Source organism: Podarcis cretensis, assembly GCF_951804945.1.
Source record: "Podarcis cretensis genome assembly, chromosome: 5".
Taxonomy (NCBI): domain Eukaryota; kingdom Metazoa; phylum Chordata; class Lepidosauria; order Squamata; family Lacertidae; genus Podarcis; species Podarcis cretensis.
The window spans coordinates 97717283-97740623 of NC_137174.1; the positions used below are offsets into that span (position 1 = coordinate 97717283).

General features: G+C 50.9%; 1 protein-coding gene across 2 annotated transcripts in view; it reads right to left on the minus strand.

The window, feature by feature from the left end:
* Nucleotides 1-1824: 1824 nt before the first annotated feature.
* DIS3L2 (DIS3 like 3'-5' exoribonuclease 2) overlaps nt 1825-23341 on the minus strand; it is a 226622-nt gene continuing 205105 nt past the window's right edge. For both annotated transcript variants that reach the window (XM_079977678.1, XM_079977679.1), the window contains exons 16-22: nt 17151-17334; nt 16360-16446; nt 11534-11681; nt 10845-10975; nt 10566-10670; nt 5889-5990; nt 1825-2332 (exon numbers count right to left, since the gene is read on the minus strand). In XM_079977678.1, coding sequence (XP_079833804.1) covers nt 2234-2332; nt 5889-5990; nt 10566-10670; nt 10845-10975; nt 11534-11681; nt 16360-16446; nt 17151-17334 — 856 coding nt within the window. In that variant the 3' untranslated portion in view covers nt 1825-2233. The remainder of the gene's footprint in view (nt 2333-5888; nt 5991-10565; nt 10671-10844; nt 10976-11533; nt 11682-16359; nt 16447-17150; nt 17335-23341) is intronic.

Here is a 23341-nt window from a genome sequence, read left to right on the forward strand (position 1 = left end):
TGCCAATTTTGCTGACTCCAGATACTCACATAGTTTACTTAACCATTCCCTTTTTGTTGGGATGTTATTTCCTTTCCAAACCGCAGGAGGGGAGAGAGAACTCCTGTGCTCATATTCTGCTCCCTGGTTTCTCGCAGACATCTGGTTGGCCACTGTGAGAACAGGATGCTCGACTAGGTGGGGTATTGGCCTGATCCAACAGGCTCACAGTTATCTGGATGGGACTTTCCTTGGGTTGTACTTTGAGGAAGGAAGCAAGAAGCAATGGCAGCTCCCCAGAGAAGGTCATCGTGGCAAGTTCCTGCACAAATTTGATGGCAGCTTATTCCAGTCTTTCTGCCGTTGCAAACAATGGTCTCCTCGGTGCAGGGTGTGGTCCGAACGCACGACATGCGGCCATCTTGCTGAAGCAAAGCAAGTCTGTGCCCGGGCAGTGCCAACTGTGAGCACCACGGGATGTCAATAAAAACAAACAGCCTCTAGGTTGCATATGTCTTTGTGTCAGCTAGGAAGCAGAGAGACTCTCAGTCTGCAAATCCTGCAATGCTACTAATGAGGCCTGACAGGGAGCTATCTCAGGGCGCCTTATGTTGAGAGGACAGAGGAGAATTAAAGGAGCAATGTTCCCAGGTGCGTTGGGTTAAGTACCAGGGATGTGGCTGGAGCTCCACCACTTATTTCATAACAGGAACCACATCGTCATCTCCTGGGGTGCTATTTTCTAGCTGAATTGAGTTTTTCTTAGAGAGAAGCTAAGCAGGGGAAGAGGAAGAGGGCATCAGCATGCAAGCTGGAGGGTTGAACCGCCTCTTTCTCCCCTGAAAAGCTCTGAAGTCCCATTATAATGGGCAACCAGAAAAATGCTACAAAATAGGGAGCGAGTTTTAAAGCAGGATTTAACTCAGCTGATGCACAGGGAGCTAAATTCTGCTTTTCTGCAGTTTCACACGGACACCCCCCCCAGCTCCACCCTTATTTCAGACACGGTGATATCGGTATACCACAATGTTTAGCTGGTCGCCCAGCCCTAGCTGTGACCTGTCCCAGTCAGGCTATGCCCAAAAGAATCAAAATACAGATGACATTATTAATACAGGTAAAGTAAATGAGTTTAACCAAGGGTAAGTAAAGTGTTGCAATATTTTCAGAATATTTTAGGTGGGGAAGTGTTTCCTGACTATACCCTTATCTCTGTAGCAAGCATGAAGCACATTCCTTGAACTGAGCAAGCAGTACACCCCCCGTGCGGTTTCCGCTTGCCTCCGACTGCAAACAGTTTACGCTGCTTTTTTTTTTACTGCATTCAAAGTGATGGTGGCCCCTTGGCTGACTGCACCCCCCCCCCATCCCATTGGCATTTAGCTTCTTCTCAGGGTCATGAGTTCGAGCTCCGCATTGGGCAAAACGATTCCTGCATTGCAGGGGCTGGCCTAGATGACCCTATTCTCCATTTGCTGATTTCCCCACCTCCTAGCAGGTTTTTTTTCTCTGGGCGGTAGTGGTGGTAGGGAAAGCTCCGACCCCCTTCCAAAATTCCCAGTCTTCTTTTAGTCCCCCTTCCACACTCACCAGCCCTGATTCAACTGGCTAAAACACACACAACCAGATTTATTGTTTGTCACCGTCGTTTCTCTCCCAGGCGACGGTGCTGTTTTTGCAGAGGATGGAGATGAGTGTGTGGAATTGAAAGAGGAAGATAACAGCATCGTTGCTGCTTCACGACCGTTTCAGAACTTCCTCTCGTGTTGAAATGTCAAATGAGAACATGCCAGCGAAATCAGGACGACGGAAACCTGCACACACACACACACACACACTCACGGGTGTTGTTGGCCAAGGTGTTTTTATTATTATGCCCGCATGGCCACAGCCACAAACACAGAAGCAAGGAATGCCTTAAGGCACAGAAATCCCACCACGGGCTGCTCTCAGCTCCTCTGTGTCCTTTGCAAGGGGCTTGTTTAAGAAAAGGAGGGTCTAAAAAGCCAGGAGCCGAGGAGGATTCAGGTCCCCGCAGCAGCCGGGGATGCCTGGAGGGCGGCCATCCCCGCTGCTGCTGGCTTGGGTTAAAATCCAGACATAAAACAAAACCCGTTCGCAAAAATTGATAACGAGAGGCCCACAGCCCGACTTTCCCCAGGAGAGAGAGAGAGTCACTGTAGGATGAGGCCCTTTGGGATGTTGCTTTGGCAGTGTCAGCTGGGCACAATCCATCTCCAGATGTGGGAGCCGGTCACTCCTCGCCGCCAGGCCTCTTCAGTACCGCACTGTACTTCAAGGGGACATTGTCAGACCTCAGGACGACCTCCACCAAGGTGAAAACAGTAATGACCTTGAGCGACAAGGAAGAAGAAGAAGAAAAAGGGCAGCAGGTTAGCTGGCTGGCAAGTGATTGATTCGAAAAGGCTGAGATGTCCCTGAAAGCCACCCCTTCTGGTCTAGGAAAGCAGGAAGTTCACAGAAGGTGATCTGAAGGTAAAAGGTAAAGGGACCCCTGACCATTAGGTCCAGTTGTGACCGACTCTGGGGTTGCGGCGCTCATCTCGCTTTATTGGCCGAGGGAGCCGGCGTACAGCTTCCGGGTCATGTGGCCAGCATGACTAAGCCGCTTCTGGAGAACCAGAGCAGCGCATGGAAATGCCGTTTACCTTCCGGTCGGAGTGGTACCTATTTATCTACTTGCACTTTGACGTGCTTTTGAACTGCTAGGTTGGCAGGAGCAGGGACTGAGCAATGGGAGCTCACCCCGTCGCGGGGATTTGAACCGCCGACCTTCTGATCGGCAAGTGCTAGGCTCTGTGGTTTAACCCACAGCGCCATCCGCATCCCTGATCTGAAGGTATTTGGTAGCTAAACAGAACCTCTCTACACAGAGGCAGTCTATCTTAGAATACCTGACAAGCACTACCCAGGCAGGAACGTGCAAAAAGGCCGGTTCCAAAGATTATAGTGCTAAGCCCCATTTAGTTTTGTGTGGATGGCAAAGGTCAACGAGGGGTGCAGGGGTATAACTCCGTCAGTATGTATAAGGCAGCTTCCTATGTCCCTGTGGATTCTTCAGGGAAGGACCACAGCTCAGGGCATGCAGAAGTTCTCGGGGGGGGGGGGGAGAGCAGGGTCTTCCTTTCTCTGGAGCTGATGACACTGGGGGCTGCGTGAAATGCAGCTGTGGGCCACAGGTACCATGTGAGCTGAAGGTCCTGGGAATTTTCTCTTCCGGCAAGAGACAGTCCTATTGCTCCACCCTTTGGTTCTGCCTTACTTTGCAGAAGCATCTCCTCGGAAGGATTAGGGATCTCTGCGTGTGCATTAGTAGCCCCCTTTGCCTTACGCCCAGCGTCCCTCGTTCCCAGCCAGGTGGCAGGACCAGGGGCCCCTTGCCAAGGACTGCAAAACAATTAGCCAGGGCGCTTTAGGGAGGGCTGCCAACTTGCGCTTGGCACTAGAGCAGAGCTTAATCAAATCCAACAAATGCCTCCCTGAGGCTGAGTTACTGATTTAATGGATGCGAGGGACACGCACAAGAGAGAGGGAGAGAGAGATCGAGAGAGGTTCTATTAAAGCATCTGACACCACGTCGCGGGAAATCTCTTTTAGGAGCAGGGGGCTGGCATGCAAGGGTTCTTGAATCTGAGCACTGCCGCGGGAATTGGGAGGCAGAGCAGGATGCATGCTAGGACAGCACAGTGGGAAGGGTAGGGATCCTGGCAACAAGAGCAACAGCCTGGAAGGGGAAGGAGCAAACAACGTGTCAATTAAGTTTTTAGAAGAGGGCTTAACCAGGAAGGCATTGCAAAGAAGTCAGACAATACAGCTGCCAAGTGATGCGAATGAGCCTAAATTCCATCATTTTTATTAATTAATTTTACACCCTGTCCTTTTTCTGAAGATCACAGGGCGGTTTGCAACATAAACAGCCCTGATCACAGAAAGCTGCCTTCTGCAAAGTTGGACCATTGGTCCATCTAGCTCAGTGCTGTCTACACTGACTGGCAGCAGCTCCACAGGTTTCAGAGAGGACTCTTCTCTCCCAGGCCTACCTGAGATGCAGCCAGGGATTGAACTAGGTACTGTCTGCAGGTAAAGCAGATGGGCTACTATAGCCCTTACCTGTTCGGTTTGGGGGAATTGTCCCTAATGCCAGAGGAGCAAAGGCTTGAATGGAAGAGACAGTATTGGAGTATTTGGTTCCAATTACCCATTGAAACCCTTTTAGTATCATTAAGATTGTCAATCTTGGTTAGACAGCAGACTTGCAAACACACACACACACACACACACACACACACACACTGCTTGTAGAATCATAGAATCATAGAATCCTAGAGTTGGAAGAGACCACAAGGGTGGTCCACAAGGGCCATCGAGTCCAACCCCCTGCCAAGCAGGAAACACCATCAGAGCACTCCTGACATATGGTTGTCAAGCCTCTGCTTAAAGACCTCCAAAGAAGGAGACTCCACCACACTCCTTGGCAGCAAATTCCACTGTCGAACAGCTCTTACTGTCAGGAAGTTCTTCCTAATGTTTAGGTGGAATCTTCTTTCTTGTAGTTTGGAACCATTGCTCCGTGTCCGCTTCTCTGGAGCAGCAGAAAACAACCTTTCTCCCTCCTCTTTGTGACATCCTTTTATATATTTGAACATGGCTATCATATCACCCCTTAACCTCCTCTTCTCCAGGCTAAACATGCCCAGCTCCCTTAGCCGTTCTCTTGTAGGTAAGAGAATAAAAGTGGAGCAAGTTATTGTAGGAAAGACATACAGCCAAACCAAACCAAACCACGGTTGTCGAATGTAATCCATTCTGCAAGCCCACCTGGCTTCCAAAATGTTCAACAAATGAGGTGCAGCTTCTGACTGGCTAGAGGAGCTCCCTGCACTCAAGCAGAAGCCATGTTGGAAGTTTGGCTTCTGAAAAACGTTCGTAAACCAGGTTTTTGGTGTTTGGGAGCCGAAACGTTCCAAAACAGAGGTGTCTGGGAACCAAGGTTTTACTGTACTTGAACATAAAAGTTCCTAGTTCTACCTAGTCTAAGCCACCTGTAGCAGAACATGGCAGCCACACCGGCTACTTGCTCTCTCAGAGGATAGCTGCAGCCTGACCTCTGATCTTTAGGACGCAGAGAGAAGAAGGAAGAAGCTGTAAGCATGAGGCAGCCTGAGAAGCACCAGTCTAAACACCAAAGAGGTCAGCTCAAGAGGTTAAAGTGCAGGGATAGTCTGGGAATCCGGAGGCCCCCAAATATATAAAAGGATATAAAAGGATGTCACATAGAAGAGGGAGAAAGGTTGTTTTCTGCTGCTCCAGAGAAGCGGACACGGAGCAATGGATCCAAACTACAAGAAAGAAGATTCCACCTAAACATTAGGAAGAACTTCCTGACAGTAAGAGCTGTTCAACAGTGGAATTTGCTGCCAAGGAGTGTGGTGGAGTCGCCTTCTTTGGAGGTCTTTAAGCAGAGGCTTGACAACCATATGTCAGGAGTGCTCTGGTGGTGTTTCCTGCTTGGCAGGGGGTTGGACTCGATGGCCCTTGTGGTCTCTTCCAACTCTATGATTCTAGGATTCTATGATTCTAAGTCCGTTTGTCTTAACTCATGCAAGAGCCCTCTTCTGTGCAAGCTCAGTTGCACCCTAACGTACAACAGAGAGAGTGACTAAGGGTGCAAGCAAGGGAGAGAGGCAGGAGGAGGGGCTGCAAGTGCAGTGGTAGGACACCTGCTTTGCATGTAGAAGGCCTCTGGTTCAATCCCCTGAGGGCACCCCTGGTTAAAAGGATCAGGAAGGAAGTAATAGGAAAGGCACGAGGCAAGTTCCTGCATTCACCCACAGCCATGCCCCACACTCCTGGGGAAGGGAAGGACTGCGGCGGGCAGGGGGCTTTACCTGTTGCACAGCATCCTGCTCCAAGCTCTCTGGCTCCCACATCAGAGTCAGCTGTGGCTTCTTGCCCAGCTTCTGGAACTGGAAGCCCACCAGCGGCAGGGCCTGCAAGAGGAAAGAAGAGACCAGGAAACATGCAGAACGGTGTGTGGGCATCGGGTGCTGGTGCAGCCGTTGTTACAGCGGCCATTTATTGCATTTACGTTATTCACATTTATTAGATTTCTATCCTGTCCTTCCTCCCCAAGGTCAGGAAACACACAAACAGGGCAACCATCAAAACATGCCAGCCTAGGACCCTCGTACCTATGGGACTGCCTCTCCCGGTATGCCTCGCGGAAAACCTTAAGGTCCATAAATAGCATCACCCTAGAAGTCCCGGGCCCTAAGGAAGTTAGATTAGCCTCAACCAGAGCCAGGGCCTTTTCAACACTGGCCCCAGCCTGGTGGAACGCTCTGTCTCAAGAGACCAGGGCCCTGCAGGATCTGATTTCTTTCCACAGGGCCTGTAAGAAAGAGTTGTTCCACCTGGCCTTTGGCTTGGAATTAACTTGATCCCCTCCCCCTTTTTCCTTTTTCCTTCTGTAATGGAACTCCTATTTGGGGACTTCCCTGGCTTTTTTCTGGCCCACGTAGGACCAGTCTGGAAAGTTGGCTTTAGGGAAGCTTTGACGTTTTCATCCCCAAAAAGTTTTTGATTTGAGTTTCTACTGATATGAGGCTGCATTTTAATGTTGTATTTTAATCTTGTTTTTAAGTTGTATTTTAATCAATTGTTTTTATACCTGGTGTTAGCCACCCTCAGCCCGGTCTTGGCTGGGGAGGGCAGGGTATAAATAAAATTTATTATTATTATTATTATTATTATTATTATTATTATTATTATTTAAAGTGGGTGTTCTGGCTGTTGCATGATGGGACTTGTGGTCCTATTCTTCTGGAAGGCACGTGAATGGTGAAGGCTGGGCAAGGCACATCCCTGGGATCTCAGGGAGCAGAGGGGTCTGGAATGGGCCAGGTGTATCTTCCTCAAGTGTTTTCCTGATTTCACCCACCGCCAACCACCCTGGTTCTGTGAGACGGCTCTTGCCAAAGCTCAGCATACGTGCAGAACAACCAGAGAAAGGCTGGCTGCTGGTTTCAAAGGGAATGGAGCCAGGAGTAATTTACCCTGGGATTCAGAGGATTCCCCCCCCCCATTCACTCCATTTCTGAAGTTCAGGCATGGCTGCTGATGCTGATGTTGCCAAAAGTGCAACACCCTACACAGGGGAGGAAGGTGTCAGCAAGCTGGAAAAATGGGGGGGGGGGCACATGCCTCAAAATAGCCCAATGAGGACTGGGTGGGCTCAGTGGCCACAAAACACTGACTGACAGTTGGCGGAAACTGCCCCCCCCCACAAAAGCCCAGAAAACTGAACCAAACTGAGGAAATGTAATGGAGTATCCAGGAATAGGGAATGGTCGACTGACTGGGACACTGAAGGGGAGCCTTTTTGCACTGCTGCAACAACAACAACAACAACAACAATTTATACCCCACCCATCTGGCTGGGTTTCCCCAGGCACTCTGGGCCACTTCCAACTGAATATTAAAAACAATACAGCATCAGACATTATAAACTTCCCTAAACAGGGCTGCCTTCAGATGTCCTTTAAAAATAAGAAAGCTGCTTATTTACTTGACACCTGATGGGAGGGCGTTCCACAGGGCAGGCGCCACTACCGAGAAGGCCCTCTGCCTGGTTCCCTGTAACCTCACTTCTTGCAGGGAGGGAAACACCAGAAGGCCCTCGGAGCTGGACCTCAGTGAATGATGGGGTGGAGACGCTCCTTCAGGTATACAGGACCGAAGCAGTTTAGGGCTTTAATGGCCAGCACCAACATTTTGAATTGTGCTCGGAAACGTACTGGGAGCCAATGCAGATCTCTCAGGACCGGTGTTATGCAACAATTTGCTGCGGGCACCCCTTGCTTAAAATGTAATTAAAAGGGGATGACTAAAAGGGGATGTCTTTAATCGGATAGGCTGTCCCCAAGGTGAGCGACGGCTTATGAGACAAGAGAGTCTGCCTGTGTGCGTACAGATTCCATTTGCAATTAAAAAATAAATAAATCTTTCCTCTAAGTCCAGAGAGCTCTCTGTGCAAAGCACAGGAAACCCACAAACCCCAGGAGCCCCCATAACCTTGTAACTGGCAGAAGCGTCTACCTCTCACAAGTGCCAAAGAACAGCGGACTGAGTGCCCGGTGCCCCTGAGCTCCCGTTTCCAAAGCTGAAATTAAAACCAAGGTCTCCCCGTTCCCTCGTTTGAAGAGGCAAAAGCCCTCGCCACGCCGCCTCTCCTCGGTTTTATGGCTGCTGCGAAGGGATAACGACCCCCCTTGGAAGGGTGTGATGGAGGGGCAGATGGCGGGCGGAGGAGTCGGAGGCACCCCCTTGAGGCAGCTGCGCTGAGGACGGTTCATTATCGAACGCCAAGGCACAAGAGCCCCCCAAACAGCAATTAGGGAAGGCAAACGAGCCGGGATGGCAGCAAAGAGGATTTACAGGGGACGGGGAAGGGAAGCTGCCCGGAGAAGACGGCTGCTGCGTCTCCAAGAATTGGAGAACTCCAGGATCCCCCCCAAAACCCCTCAGACCCAGCGCTTGCTAGGAATGGCAACCTAGCCCTGGCTGTGTTCGACTAAGAGGCATGCCTCTCTCCCGAGTGTGTCTTATACACCAGCCCTGCCTCACTCCCATTTCACAGATGGAGGAGTGGAGACTGAGGAAACAGGCCTCAAAGAGAGCTAAGGGGAGAAAAGCGCAGCCCTTGAACCACGATGGGGCAAGACGGACTGCAGAAGCAGTTAAAGGGGCCCCTACTCTTTTTTCTTTTTTGAAATCATTTTTCTTTGATTTTACAAAGAACCCATCGTTCTACCCGGACACTGAGGTCCAGCGCCGAGGGCCTTCTGGTGGTTCCCTCGCTGCGAGAAGCCAAGTTACAGGGAACCAGGCAAAGGGCCTTCTCGGTGGTGGCACCCACCCTGTGGAACGCCCTCCCACCAGATGTCAAAGAGAATAACAACTACCAGACTTTTAGAAGACATCTGAAGGCAGCCCTGTTTAGGGAAGCTTTTAATGTTTGATGCATAAATTATTATTATTATTATTATTATTATTATTATTATTAATTTAAACAATACCAAATATATATCCATATAAAGAGATTTCTCTAAATCTCGAGACTCCCCCCCCATCCCCCCCACGGCTCCTATTGCCAACATTTTCTACTGTGTATTATTTCATAATCTCTATTGTATATCCATATTGTCCATAGTAACTGTAACATGACAAGTGAGCTTCGCCCCCCCCCCCCAGGCTATGGGACACCATCTGACAGGAACATCTCTTGCACAAGGCCCTTGGAAGAAGCTACTAGCAAAGATGGCGTCAAAATGGGGAGGGGAGGTGGTTCTTAGTGCTAACAATTCAAAAACAATTATGTTCCTTGGCGTTCCAAATTCTGTAGCTGGGGGTGGGGGGAACATCCTGAATTCTTCAACCTTTATGTGGGAAATGATACTTACTCAAATAACTTCTTATGTTATTTTATTTTATTATTACAGTCATACCTTGGGTTACAGCCGCTTCAGGTTGCGTTTTTTCAGGTTGTGGACCGCCAAAACTCAGAAGTACCGGAACGGGTTACTTCCAGGTTTTGGCGGTCGCGCATGTGCAGAAGCACTGAATCGCAACCCGCGCGTGCGCAGATGTGGGTTGCGAACGTGTATCCCACACGGATCACGTTCGCAACCCGAGCGTCCATTGTATTATTATTATTATTATTTGTTGTTGTTTAGTCGTTTAGTCGTGTCCGACTCTTCGTGACCCCATGGACCAGAGAACGCCAGGCACTCCTGTCCTCCACTGCCCCCCGCAGCTTGGTCAGACTCATGCTGGTAACCTCGGAAACACTATCCAACCATCTCGTCCTCTGTCGCCCCCTTCTCCTTGTGCCCTCCATCTTTCCCAACATCAGGGTCTTCTCCAGGGAGTCTTCTCTTCTCATGAGGTGGCCAAAGTACTGGAGCCTCAGCTTCACAATCTGTCCTTCCAGTGAGCACTCAGGGCTGATTTCCTTCAGAATGGAGAGGTTTGATCTTCTTGCAGTCCATGGGACTCTCAAGAGTCTCCTCCAGCACCATAATTCAAAAGCATCAATTCTTCGGCGATCAGCCTTCTTTATGGTCCAGCTCTCACTTCCATACATCACTACTGGGAAAACCATAGCTTTAACTATACGGACCTTTGTTGGCAAGGTGATGTCTCTACTTCTCAAGATGCTGTCTAGGCCTGTCATTGCCCTTCTCCCAAGAAGCAGGCGTCTTTTAATTTCGTCTTTTAATTATTATTATTACTACTACATAAAATTAATGCACCAGCTGACTGCGTTCTCCAGGGATCATAGGAGTACCTGGGGCCTGCAAGGAGCTGCAGATGCTGCTGGCACAGGCCTGCTTACAAACTGCCTCTCTGCCCAAGGAGCCCAAAGACGTACGACGCAGGGAGATGATAAGCAATCAGGCAGCACAGCACAGTTAAATCAAAAATCTATACCGAGTTAAAAACATTCAAGCCAATGTCATGATTGGATCCATGGGCGCCTGCACGGCTGGGAGAGGGAGACTTACGTTACAGTAGATCCGCTTCTGGACGCCAAACCTCAGAACCAGGACGTCAAAGGCTTCATTGAGGACGCCCATCACCATGGCCTCCGACTCCAGGGGGCCGCACTCCTGGGAAGGGAGACAGGGAGGGTGTGCTAAGCAGAGTGGACACAAGACCCTCCTTCCTAGCGGGATATTGCCCAGCCACAACAGATACGTGCTGTGCAAAAGACCCAAAGAAAACGGGAGGGAGAAGCCTATAGGGAAGCCCCCGCCACACCCCCAAGGGCTGCCCCGCCTCACCTTGACAAAGACGGCAAAGAAGAGATCGGCACTGAGCTCCTGCACCCGCTTGGAAGCCATTTTCCTGTCGTTGCAGTGCTCAGCCTGCTTCTGGATATCGGCCTCCTCCATCCTTGGGGCAGGGCCATCGCCTGGAAAAAGGGGTTGTCAGAAGAGGCAGAGGGAGCAGCAGCCTGCTCACCCGCTTTGGGGCTGCAGGGACTGCGCTGTGTCTGAGGCCAAACCAGGAGGTGGGGGACTGCGGCTTGGATCCCAACTTGCTTTTCCGTTAACACAAGGGCTTGCGATTTCTGCCAAACACCTCCCCGTAAGAACATAAGCAGAGCCCTGCAGGATCAGGCCAAAGACCCATTTAGTCCAGCATCCTGTTCCTACAAACAGGATTGGAGCACAGGAGCCCCCTACCCTCCTGGCTAGTAGCCGGAACATGAGGGGAGGCAAAGGGGTTGTCATCCTAATTCCCCCTCCGCAGCCCCCAAATCATCTTCCCGGCTGAGTTCTACAAGAGCAACCCTAAGATGCAGGAGGAGGACACCAATAGGAAGCACCACCCTGGGCAGGATGCCACCCTCGTTGGTGTGACCCAGCAGGGCGGGTCATGCAGTGGCCCAGTCCCTCTCCCTTCTCCTGAGCAGCCCCGCCTGACCCCAGGGAGGGGGAGCTGGGGGCATCTCCCCAGGGAAACCCACCCAGGGAAGCAGAGAGCAGTCGGTGCACCATGATGTCCGGGTAGCGGCGGATGGGAGACGTGAAGTGGGTGTAGAGGGGCACGTTGAGGGCGTAGTGGCGGAAGAGGGTCTCGTCCTCCAGGGTCCCGGCACAGAAATACACAGCCATCTGCGAGGAGAGAAAGGAGGCGGGTCAGAGCTCTTGCAAGTGGGGGGGGGGGGACCAAAAAGGCAGAACAAGGGCCAAAGAGGGGGCACGGTCACACAAGTGGCTCCCTAGGACAGAGCTCTGTGATCCACACGTGGTGGTGGAAATGTCTCCATTTCCTAATGTCAAGGGGCGAGCCGGCAGTAAATCACACCGTTCAAAGTTGGAGTTAACTCTTTATTAGCAAAAGCACAATCTCCGCAGACTTGGCTGGGTGTCAAGCCTAAAGAGGACAGCAACTCATCCCCACGAATCAAGTTGCCGAGACTGAAAAAGTCGCCTCGCCACAGCCCTCACCCCTAGGGCTTTTTCCAAGCAACTGGAGACTGCGCCCGCATGAAGCCTGCTGCTGCCCTGCCCTTTTCATGCCTCTTCTGGTTCTGGGAGACCAGTGGGGAGGAGAGCTTGTTGCAGCAGGAGGGGGAGACACTTGTGACTCTTCACCAGCTGGACTCATCTCTGCCTCTTGGCCTCACCTGTTCCCCTTGCCTGCTTCAGTTTCTCCTTCCAAGTCTGGACTTCTCTTTGCCACTGTCATCCCACCACCACTCCCTGGGCTCTGAGCCTTCTTCACTTGGGGGTTCCCCAGCTGGTGCCTCTTACCAGGAGTGCCAGCTTGGCCCTGTGACCGTGGGTACCTGGGTCCGTTGGTGCCATGCAGCATGCATGGCCCTGGCACTGCAATTTGTGGGTGCCCGGTCCCTTCATGGGGAATTTTGTGGGTCCTCAGGCACCCAGGACCCCAGGGAGTTGCCCCCCCCCACCATTTCTCTGTGACCAACCAGTCTGTGACACCTAATAGATTAATGCAGCCCTTTCCCAACCTGGTGCTCTCCAGTGATTTCATTGGCTGGGGTTGATAGGAGCTGTGGTCCAAAATCATTGGACAGCACCACATTGGAGAAGGCTGGATTAGTGCCTGGAACAGGATTCACCCCACCCCACTCTGCCCCACCAGAAAAGGGCTTGAACACCTATCTCTTTTCTGACAGCTTTTCCTCCTCCGCCGTCTTGCCATGCTGACAACTGACTGACAACTGCCAATCAAGCATTTAATGAAGCAGAACAGCTACCGCCTCTTCCTTTCTCGACATGCCTGCTTTTGGAGAACGGACGCTCAAGGCAAGGAGGCGGCTGGATATTGTTAAGCACTTGCTAGCTGCCATTGCTGCACTAATGGTTAGGAAAGGGAAGGGAAAAAGGAAGCTGCACGTTGGGTTCTCATCCGTGGGATTAGCAGTGGAGATGTTAACTGAGTGCAACCTCCTCTGGCTGAGAGACTGAGTTGGGGACTCACTTCTTCATCACCTTTGTCGTCCTTACAACCCTCCTGCAAGGTGGGCCCAGGTAGGTTCATAAGGCTGTTAATGGCTGCTAACCGTGATGGCTCTACTCTGCTTCATGAATGCTGGAAGATTCAGGAGAGACAAAAGAGAATACAGTGGTACCTCAGCTTACGAACTTAATTCGTTCCGGAGGTCCGTTCTTAACCCAAAACCGTTCTTAACCTGAGGCGTGCTTTCGCTAACGGGGCCTCCTGCTGCCGTGGGATTTCCGTTCTCATCCTGGGGCAAAGTTCGGAACCCGAGGTACTACTTCTGGGTTTGCGGAGTTAGTAACTCGAAGCGTTTGTAACCCGAAGCGTTTGTAACCCGAGATACCACTGTACTTCTTCACAAAACACATTATGAAACTGCGGAACTGGCTGCCACAAGAGGCAATGATCACCACCAACACAGATGACTGGACAGATTCGTGGAGCAGGACACTCTTGTACCAGCTACAATGGCTCTGCTCTGCTGCCACAGCTGGAGGCACGGGGGGGGGGGGGGAGAGGGCTCTGGGGCTCGGATCCTGCTTCTGAGTTACTTACAGAAACTGTCTCCCTCCCTCAGGAAGTTGTGGACTCTCCTTCCTTGGAGGTTTTTAAGCAGAGGTTGGATGGCCATCTGCCACGGATAATTCAGCAGAGATCTCTGCATTGCAGGGGATTGGTTTAGAGGACCCTTCGAGTCTCTTCCGACTATCTGATTTGATGTTCTGGGTAGCCACTGTGAGAACAGGAAGCTGGACCAAGTGGGTCATTGGCCTGTGGGGTTATTCTTGTGTTCTTAGCCCTGCCTCGTAAATTATACCTGAAGGAGCGTCTCCACCCCCATCATTCTGCCCGGACGCTGAGGTCCAGCGCCGAGGGTCTTCTGGCGGTTCCCTCATTGCGAGAAGCAAAGCTACAGGGAACCAGGCAGAGGGCCTTCTCGGTAGTGGCGCCCGCCCTGTGGAACGCCCTTCCAGCAGATGTCAAAGCAATAAACAACTACCTGACATTCAGAAGACATCTTAAGGCAGCCCTGTTCAGGGAAGTTTTTAACGTGTGATATTTTACTGTATTTTTGCTTTCTATGGAAGCCGCCCAGAGTGGCTGGGGAGGCTCAGCCAGATGGGCGGGGTATAAATAATAAATTATTATTATTATTATTATTATTATTATTATTATTATTATTATTACAGAAGGGGCGGCTGAGAAAAGAAACCCCTCTTCTCTTCACCCCTCCTTCTGAAATGGGGGTCCAGGAGTGGAGAGTAATAATGCAAGAGTGATCTACCTAACGGAAGAGCTGTTTGAGTGACAGAGCTAACATATAAATGAAAAAATAAATAAATGCAGCATCAGCAGCAAGTATTATTAGGATGAAGGAAACAGAACGTCAAAATGGGTCGTCTTTCTCCAGAGTTTTAGGCCGGCAATGTTTCTTCTCTCGTGTTGCCAAACTCAGGAGCGTGACCTCCTTTTGCAGCCAGATTTGTCCGAGGCAAAGGAGGCTGGAAAAAAGGAAAGCAGGAGGGACGGCTGGGCCTGTGAAGGGGCAAGGCAAGCCCAGGTGATGGATGGGGCAGGGGGACCAGGCAAACGGTTGAACAGATGGGCTTGCGCGTCACGGAAGGATTTCCGCTGGGGCTGCCATGGGCCTCGAAGCGAGGGAGTCGGAGCCAGGGGATCGGCCTTTTTCGGCACCCCAAATCCACCTCGGAGCGGTCCAAGGTCCCCTCGACCTTGTTTGCGGAGCACAGCTTCCTGCCGGCAGGGTTCCTGCGCAGCCACACACGCACAGGCGCACACCTGCCTCTCTCGCCGTCCGCAACGGGAGTCATCCTTCATCTCCTGATGCAATCACTCACGGAGACCGAGCGAAGGACTTGGCACCGTGCGTTTCCCCCTCCCGGCAGCTTTCGATCTAAAGATCAGCCCCGTAATAAATCAAGGCCCACTCAGCACAAACCGCCTTCCTCTGTGGAAAGGCGCAATCTCCTCGAGACGGCTGCCTAAACCACAGGAGGTCAGGCTGCTTTGCTCCGGGGCTTTGGATAAACACGGCAAAACCCCTGCCATGGGGAGGCCTGGGCAGAAGGAAGCAGTTTCCAAACGCTGATATTCCCATGAGGAAGTGGGACACAGCCACACACCAGGAGCCGGGATCTAGACTGACCCCATTTCTGCTTCGGTTCCTGAGTTTCTCATGCTGGGCAGAGTCCCCATGTTGTTGTTTTCCCTACCCCACACCCACCTCCATTGGAGGGGAGGCTGGAACCCACAAGGAAGGTGTCCCTGACTGAGACCCCAGTGAGCTGCTTCCGGTCAGTGCTGGCAATGCTGAGCTAGATCAACCAATTGTCTATCTCAGTGTAAGGCGGCTTCCTAGGCTGTGGCTACCGCCACTCCTTGTGGCAGTGAGTTCCGTAAGCTAATCAGTAGAAAAATAGCCCATTTAGTCTCCACCAGGATTATTGTGGGAACTTAAGAGATGAACAAGCTTATAGAGGTGTGCACTTTCATGGGTTGTTGAAAAAATGAATCCACACGCATGGTGGGCTTGATTAGGCACTGTCTAAAGAAACTGGGGAGGCAGAAGGGAGAAGACTGGGAAGAGGAGGCACGGAAGCTGAAGGGGCTACAAGGCAACTGATTTCATGGAGCAAAACCCACCAGGGATGAGCTGCTGGGCTCAGTGGGCCTAACACTCAGCCAAATCTGTGCGGCAGCCGGACTGGTGACTGGGGGCGGCCGCCGAGACCACATAACACCGGTCCTGAGAGATCTGCATTGGCTCCCAGTCCGTTTCCGAGCACAATTCAAAGTGTTGGTGCTGACCTTGAAAGCCCTAAACGGCCTCAGTCCTGTATACCTGAAGGAGTGTCTCCACCCCCATCATTCTGCCCGGACACTGAGGTCCAGCTCCGAAGGCCTTCTGGTCGTTCCCTCCCTGCGAGAAGCCAAGTTACAGGGAACCAGGCAAAGGGCCTTCTTGGTGGTGGTGCCCGCCCTGTGGAACACCCTCCCACCAGATGTCAAAAAGAGAAAAACTACCAGACTTTTAGAAGACATCTGAAGGCAGCCCTGTTTAGGGAAGCTTTTAATGTTTAATAGATTATTGTATTTTAATGTCCTGTTGGAAGCTGCCCAGAGTGGCTGGGGAGACCCAGCCAAATGGGCAGGGTATATTATTATTATTATTATTATTATTATTATTATTATTATATATCTGCTATAAAAAGGAGTTAACTCCAACTCTGAACTGTGCGAGATTTACTTTTGCTCTGTGACATGGACATAGGTGGCAGTGACTGCAGGGCTGCCACTTACTTGCATGGGGCGGGAGAACATGTTGGTCAGCACTTCCTTTCTGGCCTCGGCATATTTGTCAGATCCAAAGGTTTTGTTCAGGCTTTCCTGGCGAGAAGAGAAAAGGAAAAGATCTCAGACAGCTGATGTAGCATCATGTCTAAGCCTGGGGGGCGGACGACCACAGGCCCTCCAGAAGTTGCCTGACTACTTCCATCCTTCCTGACCCTTGGCGACACCGGCTGCTGGAGTGCAGCGACATCTGGAGGGCGTCAGGTTGGGGAAGGCTGGTCTAAGAGAATGAGCCTGGGATCCCTCAAGCCTGGCCTCTATTATGAACTCAAAAGGCAGCCTTTTAATGGGAATCTCCTCCCCGCCACCTTGGGCATTAATAATACTGATATTAATTACACAGCGATCATCGCTGCAAGCATAATAACAGGCACCGCTTGCTCTCGCCTCTCTTGCAAAACGTGCTGCCGGCAGCCATTTCTCCAAGTGTCAGGAAATTCTAAAAAGCAGCACGGCACAGGGAGATTATTAGCCACTGAAAAACCCTTACAAGAGTCATTATTACTATTATTATTAATTGATGTAGCACTTTGTGCCAAATGTAGTTTGCAAGCACGAAAACCAACTGGGCACACATTAAAATATAGGCATCCATGATTAAGATACACAATAAAACAATCCATTTTTTTGAAAAATAAAAAAGTTGTCAAGTCTAGGGAGAGGCAGCCGCATTTCTCCCCCCCCCCCCCCCCGAGCCCGCAGAGGCCCTGGCTCTCAGCATGTCCCATGCACAGACTCACATGCAAGGCCTTGGCAGAGCTGCAGTCTATCTCCAGGCCCATCTGGCTGCAAAAATCCATGAGGTCTTTGAGCATCTTGCTCTGGGGCGGAGGATGACGGCGAAGCAAGGCCTTTGATGGGAAGGAGCGGTGCATCTGGTGGGCGACGGCCATGTTTGCCAGCAGCATAAACTCTTCTACCAGCCTGGAGTGGAGGAAGGAACCCTTAGGACAGTGGCTCTCAAAGGGAGAGAGGGGGTAGCAGGAGAGGGTGGCAAGGGTGGCAGGAAGATTCAAGGGCAATCAAAGAAACAGGTAAGCATTTCACTGTAGTAAAGCACAGCACAGCACAGTATAGAAATAATCTTTCTTTTTAGTGGTTTTGGGTTAAACTACAGAGCCTAGGGCTTGCTGATCGGAAGGTCGGCGGTTCGAATCCCCGCGATGGGGTGAGCTCCCGTTGCTCGGTCCCTGCTCCTGCCAACCTAGCAGTTTGAAAGCACGTCAAAGTGCAAGTAGATAAATAGGTACCACTCTGGTGGGAAGGTAAACGGCATTTCCGTGCACAGCTCTGGTTCGCCAGAAGCGGCTTAGTCATGCTGGCCACATGACCCGGAAGCTGTACACTGGCTCCCTCGGCCAGTAAAGCGAGATGAGCGCCGCAACCCCAGAGTTGGTCACGACTGGACCTAACGGTCAGGGGTCCCTTTACCTATGTTATAAATCAAGCACTGCTGGGAGTTGCTGCTTTTTGTTTGCCAATGTATTTTGTATCAATCAAAAAAAATGGTGTGTCATGAGCAAATTTTTATTCTGAAAGTGTCGCCTGGGGGGACGGACGGAAGGAGAACCACTGTATTAGGAGGAGCAGGCAGCGCTAAAGCGTATCTTGAGAATAATTTGAGAATTGCCAAAGATACTGGATGGCCGTCTGTCAGCGATGATTTAGTTGAGATTGCTGCATTGCAGGGGTTGGGCTAGATGACCCCCAGGGTCTCTTCCACCTCTATGATTCCCAGAAGCCCTTGATCCCAGTGTCTTCCCCTTCTCCTTGCTTTTCTATCTCCCTTGAACTGTCACAGTCAAAGGCGCTTGATGGGCGGGGTATAAATAATAAATTATTATTATTTATCTCAAAACAGAATCGCTTTTCGCGACGGCTGGCAAGAGGGGCTGTCTCCACACTGGAAGATGGGACTTGGAGCAGAGGCTTTGGCTTGAGGGGCCGGATCTGTCCCCACGCTTGCCGTCCTGGCAGCACCCCAAATCTACCCCCCTCCACCCCCACCTCTTATAACCCGTTCATTTACTGGGGCTTTTTCTCCAGAGCAACATCAACATTGCCAGTGATGTGGTGCAGAATTATTTTGCCTATGCAAACAAATCCTCACCAGGTGGCAGTGTTGCTTCCTTTATGGACGCAAGAAAATGCCCAGCAGAATCTGAGCAGCCCCTCTTCCTAGGAGCAAGAAGGAAAGAACAAGACATAAAAACCAGGCAGGAGAACCTGCTCAGATTTCCACCTGCGGCACAGGAGAGAAGCACACAGAGAGTGCCTGCAAGCTCCTCGGGGCAGGGACCTGTCCTTGTGGTTTAACGCTTCTTCTCTGCAAAATCCTGTCCACATTCAATGCTGCGCTCGCCCAGTCATAGCGGGGAAAGGACGCAGTCACGCTGTAGTCTGAGGGAGAAAGTTAGGGGTCTGCCCCACTCCCCCTGCAATGCTAATAACAATTAATTAATTACACAGTTCACACACCAGGTTCCCAATTGCACCTGGAGTGACCAAATGTCCACAGGACTGTGGCAGCCAAGCTGCTTGAGTGTAAAATTTAACACCCACCGAAACCTAGCACTGCCCATTGATGCCTTTTGCCCAATGCCCATGTGTGGTTTATGGGAGAATGGCAGGCAGAAATGCAATGGTCAAAGGACCCCCCCTCCCCCATTTATGGCACTCCTGGCCCAGCCCCCTCCTGCTGCCCCCCTTTCCCACTCTAGCCTAGATAATCCTTTTCAAGGTACTTCACAGTCACTTGAAATGAAGACTGCTTTTTGCAGCCGACTGACCCAACCTGTGGGCCCCAAAGTTGCTCCCTGCCCTGATCAGATCACGGGACATTCCCAGAGTTTGCAGTGCAGTTTGGGTGCGCAAAAAGTGTGCAAAGTAATCCATATTTTTACATTTATACAAAATGCACGTTTGACAGAGATGTGCTTGGAAAGATGCGGGGGTTTTTTGGAGGGGAGCATGTGTATGAAAAAGTGCACAATTTGAACGTGAGCCTTTCCACGCATTCTTTCACAAAGCCCGCAGAAAATGGATCGGAAGAGACCTGTGACTGAGCATGAGTGGAAACAAGACGAGGCAGACTTAAGCTGATCTGTTCACCCCTACTGGAGGTCACCGTTGTCCCTGTTTCATAGATGAAAAATCTGAGGTCAGAATGGCAGCAGCTTGTCCCGAATGCAGCAGTCCTTGACCCAAGTGCAGCTCCTGAGCTACTGTGGAGTCCACTAGTTCTTCTTTCCCCTTCCAGGGGCCAGAGGTGAACAGGGTTCAAGGAAGAAAAGACGTGTGAGGCTGAGATACATCTTCCCAATGTGACCCTGGGGCTGAACCCTGCACTCTAGAAACAACACCAAGCAGCATGGATAGAACAGACCTTTCCTGGCCTGGCCTGATCTCTGGTTATCCTCCTGTTCTTATCAGCAATTTGTGTCTGCCAGACCACCTCCCCAGCAATCCCTTTGGGGCAGAAGTGTGTCAGGATATGAACAAAACTTTGCCGATTGGGAAGAAAGTGGCCATATGGCTGGGCCTGGAGTCTTCCTACTAGACAATCAAGGAGTGCATCAGGCAGGCTGATTCCTACGCACGAGGAGCTCACAGTCCTTCAAATGCAAAAGACTTGATTTAATACGGGGGCGAGTGTAGAGGGAGAATGTACCAATACACTGGTTGGGCGGGGGAGTTTATTTATTTATATTTACCATTGCACTAATATGCCACCTTAAAGAAGGCTGATGGCCGAAGAATGGATGCTTTTGAATTATGGTGCTGGAGGAGACTCTTGAGAGTCCCATGGACTCCAAGGAGATCAAACCTCTCCATTCGGAAGGAAATCAGCCCTGAGTGCTCACTGGAAGGACAGATCCTGAAGCTGAGGCTCCAATACTTTGGCCACCTCATGAGAAGAGAAGACTCCCTGGAAAAGACCCTGATGCTGGGAAAGATGGAGGGCACAAGGAGAAGGGGACGACAGAGGGCGAGATGGTGGGACAGTGTTCTCGAAGCTACCAGCATGAGTTTGACCAAACTGCGGGAGGCAGTGGAAGACAGGAGTGCCTGGCGTGCTCTGGTCCAGGGGGTCACGAAGAGGCGGACATGACTAAACAACAACAATATGCCACCTTTTCCTCCAAGGAGCTCACGGTAGCATACGTGGTTTGCCCACCCCCATCAATTACTTCCTCACAGCAACCCTGTGAGGAAGGCTAGGCTGAGAGGCAGTGACTGGCCCCAAGGTCACCCAGCGAGCCTCATGGCCAAGTGGGGATTCAAAACCTGATCTCCCAGGTCCCAGTCCGACACTCTAACCACTCTGCCGCACTGGCTTGAGTGTGCTATACTTAACTCTTAAGTTAAGAGTTGCATTTAAGGGAGGCCAGGAAGAACATGCAGCTGTCAGAAACTAGAGACAAGCTTCTACTGGGCATGCAGAGTTCTACAGATCTGGAAATACAGAGAAATAAGACGCTGGTTTCTAGCCGCCTGGGGTTCCCAAGGAAGGATGGGGCGGGAGGGATCTGGTGGTTCTGAGCTTCTCTCTGCGTTTGGTGGGCTCCAGAAGCAGCCCTGATAAGCAGGAACGTTTGAGGCGCTGGGAATTTTGCAACTCCCTTAGCAGCAGCAGAGAGAGAGAGAGAGAGAGAGAGAGAGAGAAAGAGAGAGAGATTAAGTCAGGAAATGCTGCTTTGCGGTTCGGAAAAAGAAATGGATCATAAGGCAAAGCTGGAGCTGGAGCCTGGCTGGCAGCGAGGGGAGGCTGAGCCGGATCCTGGCTCAGCTGTTAACAGGAGCAGAGGGCCGGAGCACTCCTGCCTGCCTGCCGTCCGCTCCAAAGGCAGGAGGGTTTCTTTCTTTCTTTTCTTTTCCTGAACACAGCCGAGCTTGGCCAGAGGACGCCTGGCAGGCCAAAGTGAGAAGAAAAATATTTCATGGCACAGGGAAGCAAGAAAACAAAACCAAACCCCAAAAGAATCCCAGAGACAGAGACAGAGAGACTAGGACTCTTTGAAATCGCGCTGAATGAATCCCATGTGAGAGGCGCACTCCCAGGCCATTGCTCAGGTTTCCTCCGGTGCGACTGAGCCAGCCTTGGCTCCCGGCTCTGTGGCAGATCCCACAAAGTGGTGAGACCTGAACTTTTGCCCTTCGGGGCATCCAGGCAAAGTTTCCATCGCAGCTGCCCAGAGGTGCACATCAAACAGGTGCTCAGTTTTGCCACAAGGGGACAGAGCGAGCTGCGCTCCCCGCCCCCTCCGCCCGACAGAAGGACAAAGGCGTCCAGGAGACTCTCGCAATGTGAAGACAGTTTGACATTTTACAGTTTATTTCTGGCTTTTCAGCTGCTTGACGTAGGATTGTATTTTCCTTGGTTTGGGGGGCTGCTCCATTGCCTTAGAGGAAGCTCGGAGCTCTGGTGGCGGGAGCACGGCATTTCAAATAAATAAAATAAACAGGGCAGCAGCAGTCTTCGGTCCCAGTTGTTTTCCACATTCACAAAAATGGGGATTAATTAATTAATCCGGAAGAATGACCGCGTCCCCAGGCTGAGCATGCTCAGTGATTAACACGAGGAAATGACTTCATCCGCGGGCATGCGCCAGGGTGGAAGGAAATACATTTCTCCTTTTCTACCATGGAGGAAGGAGGACTAAAGAGTGCTTTGGGTGGAACTTGCCCAAGATTTGCTCCCAGAGCCAGCATCCCCAAGTAACTTTGCCCAGACACGCTCAGGCACAGAGACGGCCAAATTCTGTACTCTTGGAAGGCGCTCTGTGCTCCAGGCAGTGGCTCGGTAGCCAGAAAGTGCGCTTGGCCATTCAAAGCGACCCCCTGGGGAGAGGTCAAGCCCCTTAATAAAGCCACGGCCATGCGGCAGGGAGCACTTTTCTCAAATATGGAGCGCAGGGGCTCAGTCAGAACATTACACACTCCTATGCCAGTGCCACATAATGTTCATTCCACACTCTCAAGGAATCAATCTTTCAGCGTGCTCTGGATGTTCCTGCCCATTACGATGAGGGAAGCTGAACCTTCGCTGTTCTGCTTCTGACGCCTGCTATAAACCTTTTTTGTTTAGGCTAAGCCTACCCAGCCATGTAATTTTATTACGTGTATTTGTTTTTAAAACTGTTTGATTTTATCCATATTTTGATAAGTTTCTTAAGTCTAATGTTATATAAAAAAATCTGTTTTTAGTGCTATTTTTTAAAATAAACATTTAATACTATTTTATGTAAGTGGCATATGCGTGTGTGGGGTGTGTGTGCAAAGTATACAAAACTTGGTTATTAAATAAAAAAGCACAAATAGATATATTTCTTATCTTACATTCTGAAGGACATCAGAGGAGAGAGGGAAGGACAGAGGGGCAGAGGCCAGTGTTGCCCACGGCACCCCTGGCCATCCTTCAAGGCACCCCAGGGTGCCACACTGGCTGAAAACCACTGCCTGGTGCTATTTAACATCTACTCGAAACTGCTGAGTGGGGTCATCCAGAGTTTTTGGAGTGTGGTGTCAGCAATATGGCAATGACACTCAGATCTGCAGGTGAGGCAATGGAAGTGCTATACCATTGTCTTGCCTCAGTAATGGACTGGATGAGAGACAACAGACTGAAGCTCAATCAAGATAATACGGAAGCAATGTTAGTGGACGGTTCCCTAGAACCAGGCAGCAGTCTTCATTATACACCTTCAGGCGCCAGGCGAAAACGTTCCTCTTTAACCAGGCCTTTGGCTGATGGACACCTGATGCCCTTCCAAATGTGTTGTGGAGGGGTGGGGGTGGGGTTATTTGGTTGTCTTTGTTCCTTTTTATAATGTATTTTGTGTTTTTTATATATTGTAATTTGATGTTGTGACCTGCCCCGAGATCTGTTGTTGTTTAGTCGTGTCCGACTCTTCGTGAGCCCCTGGACCAG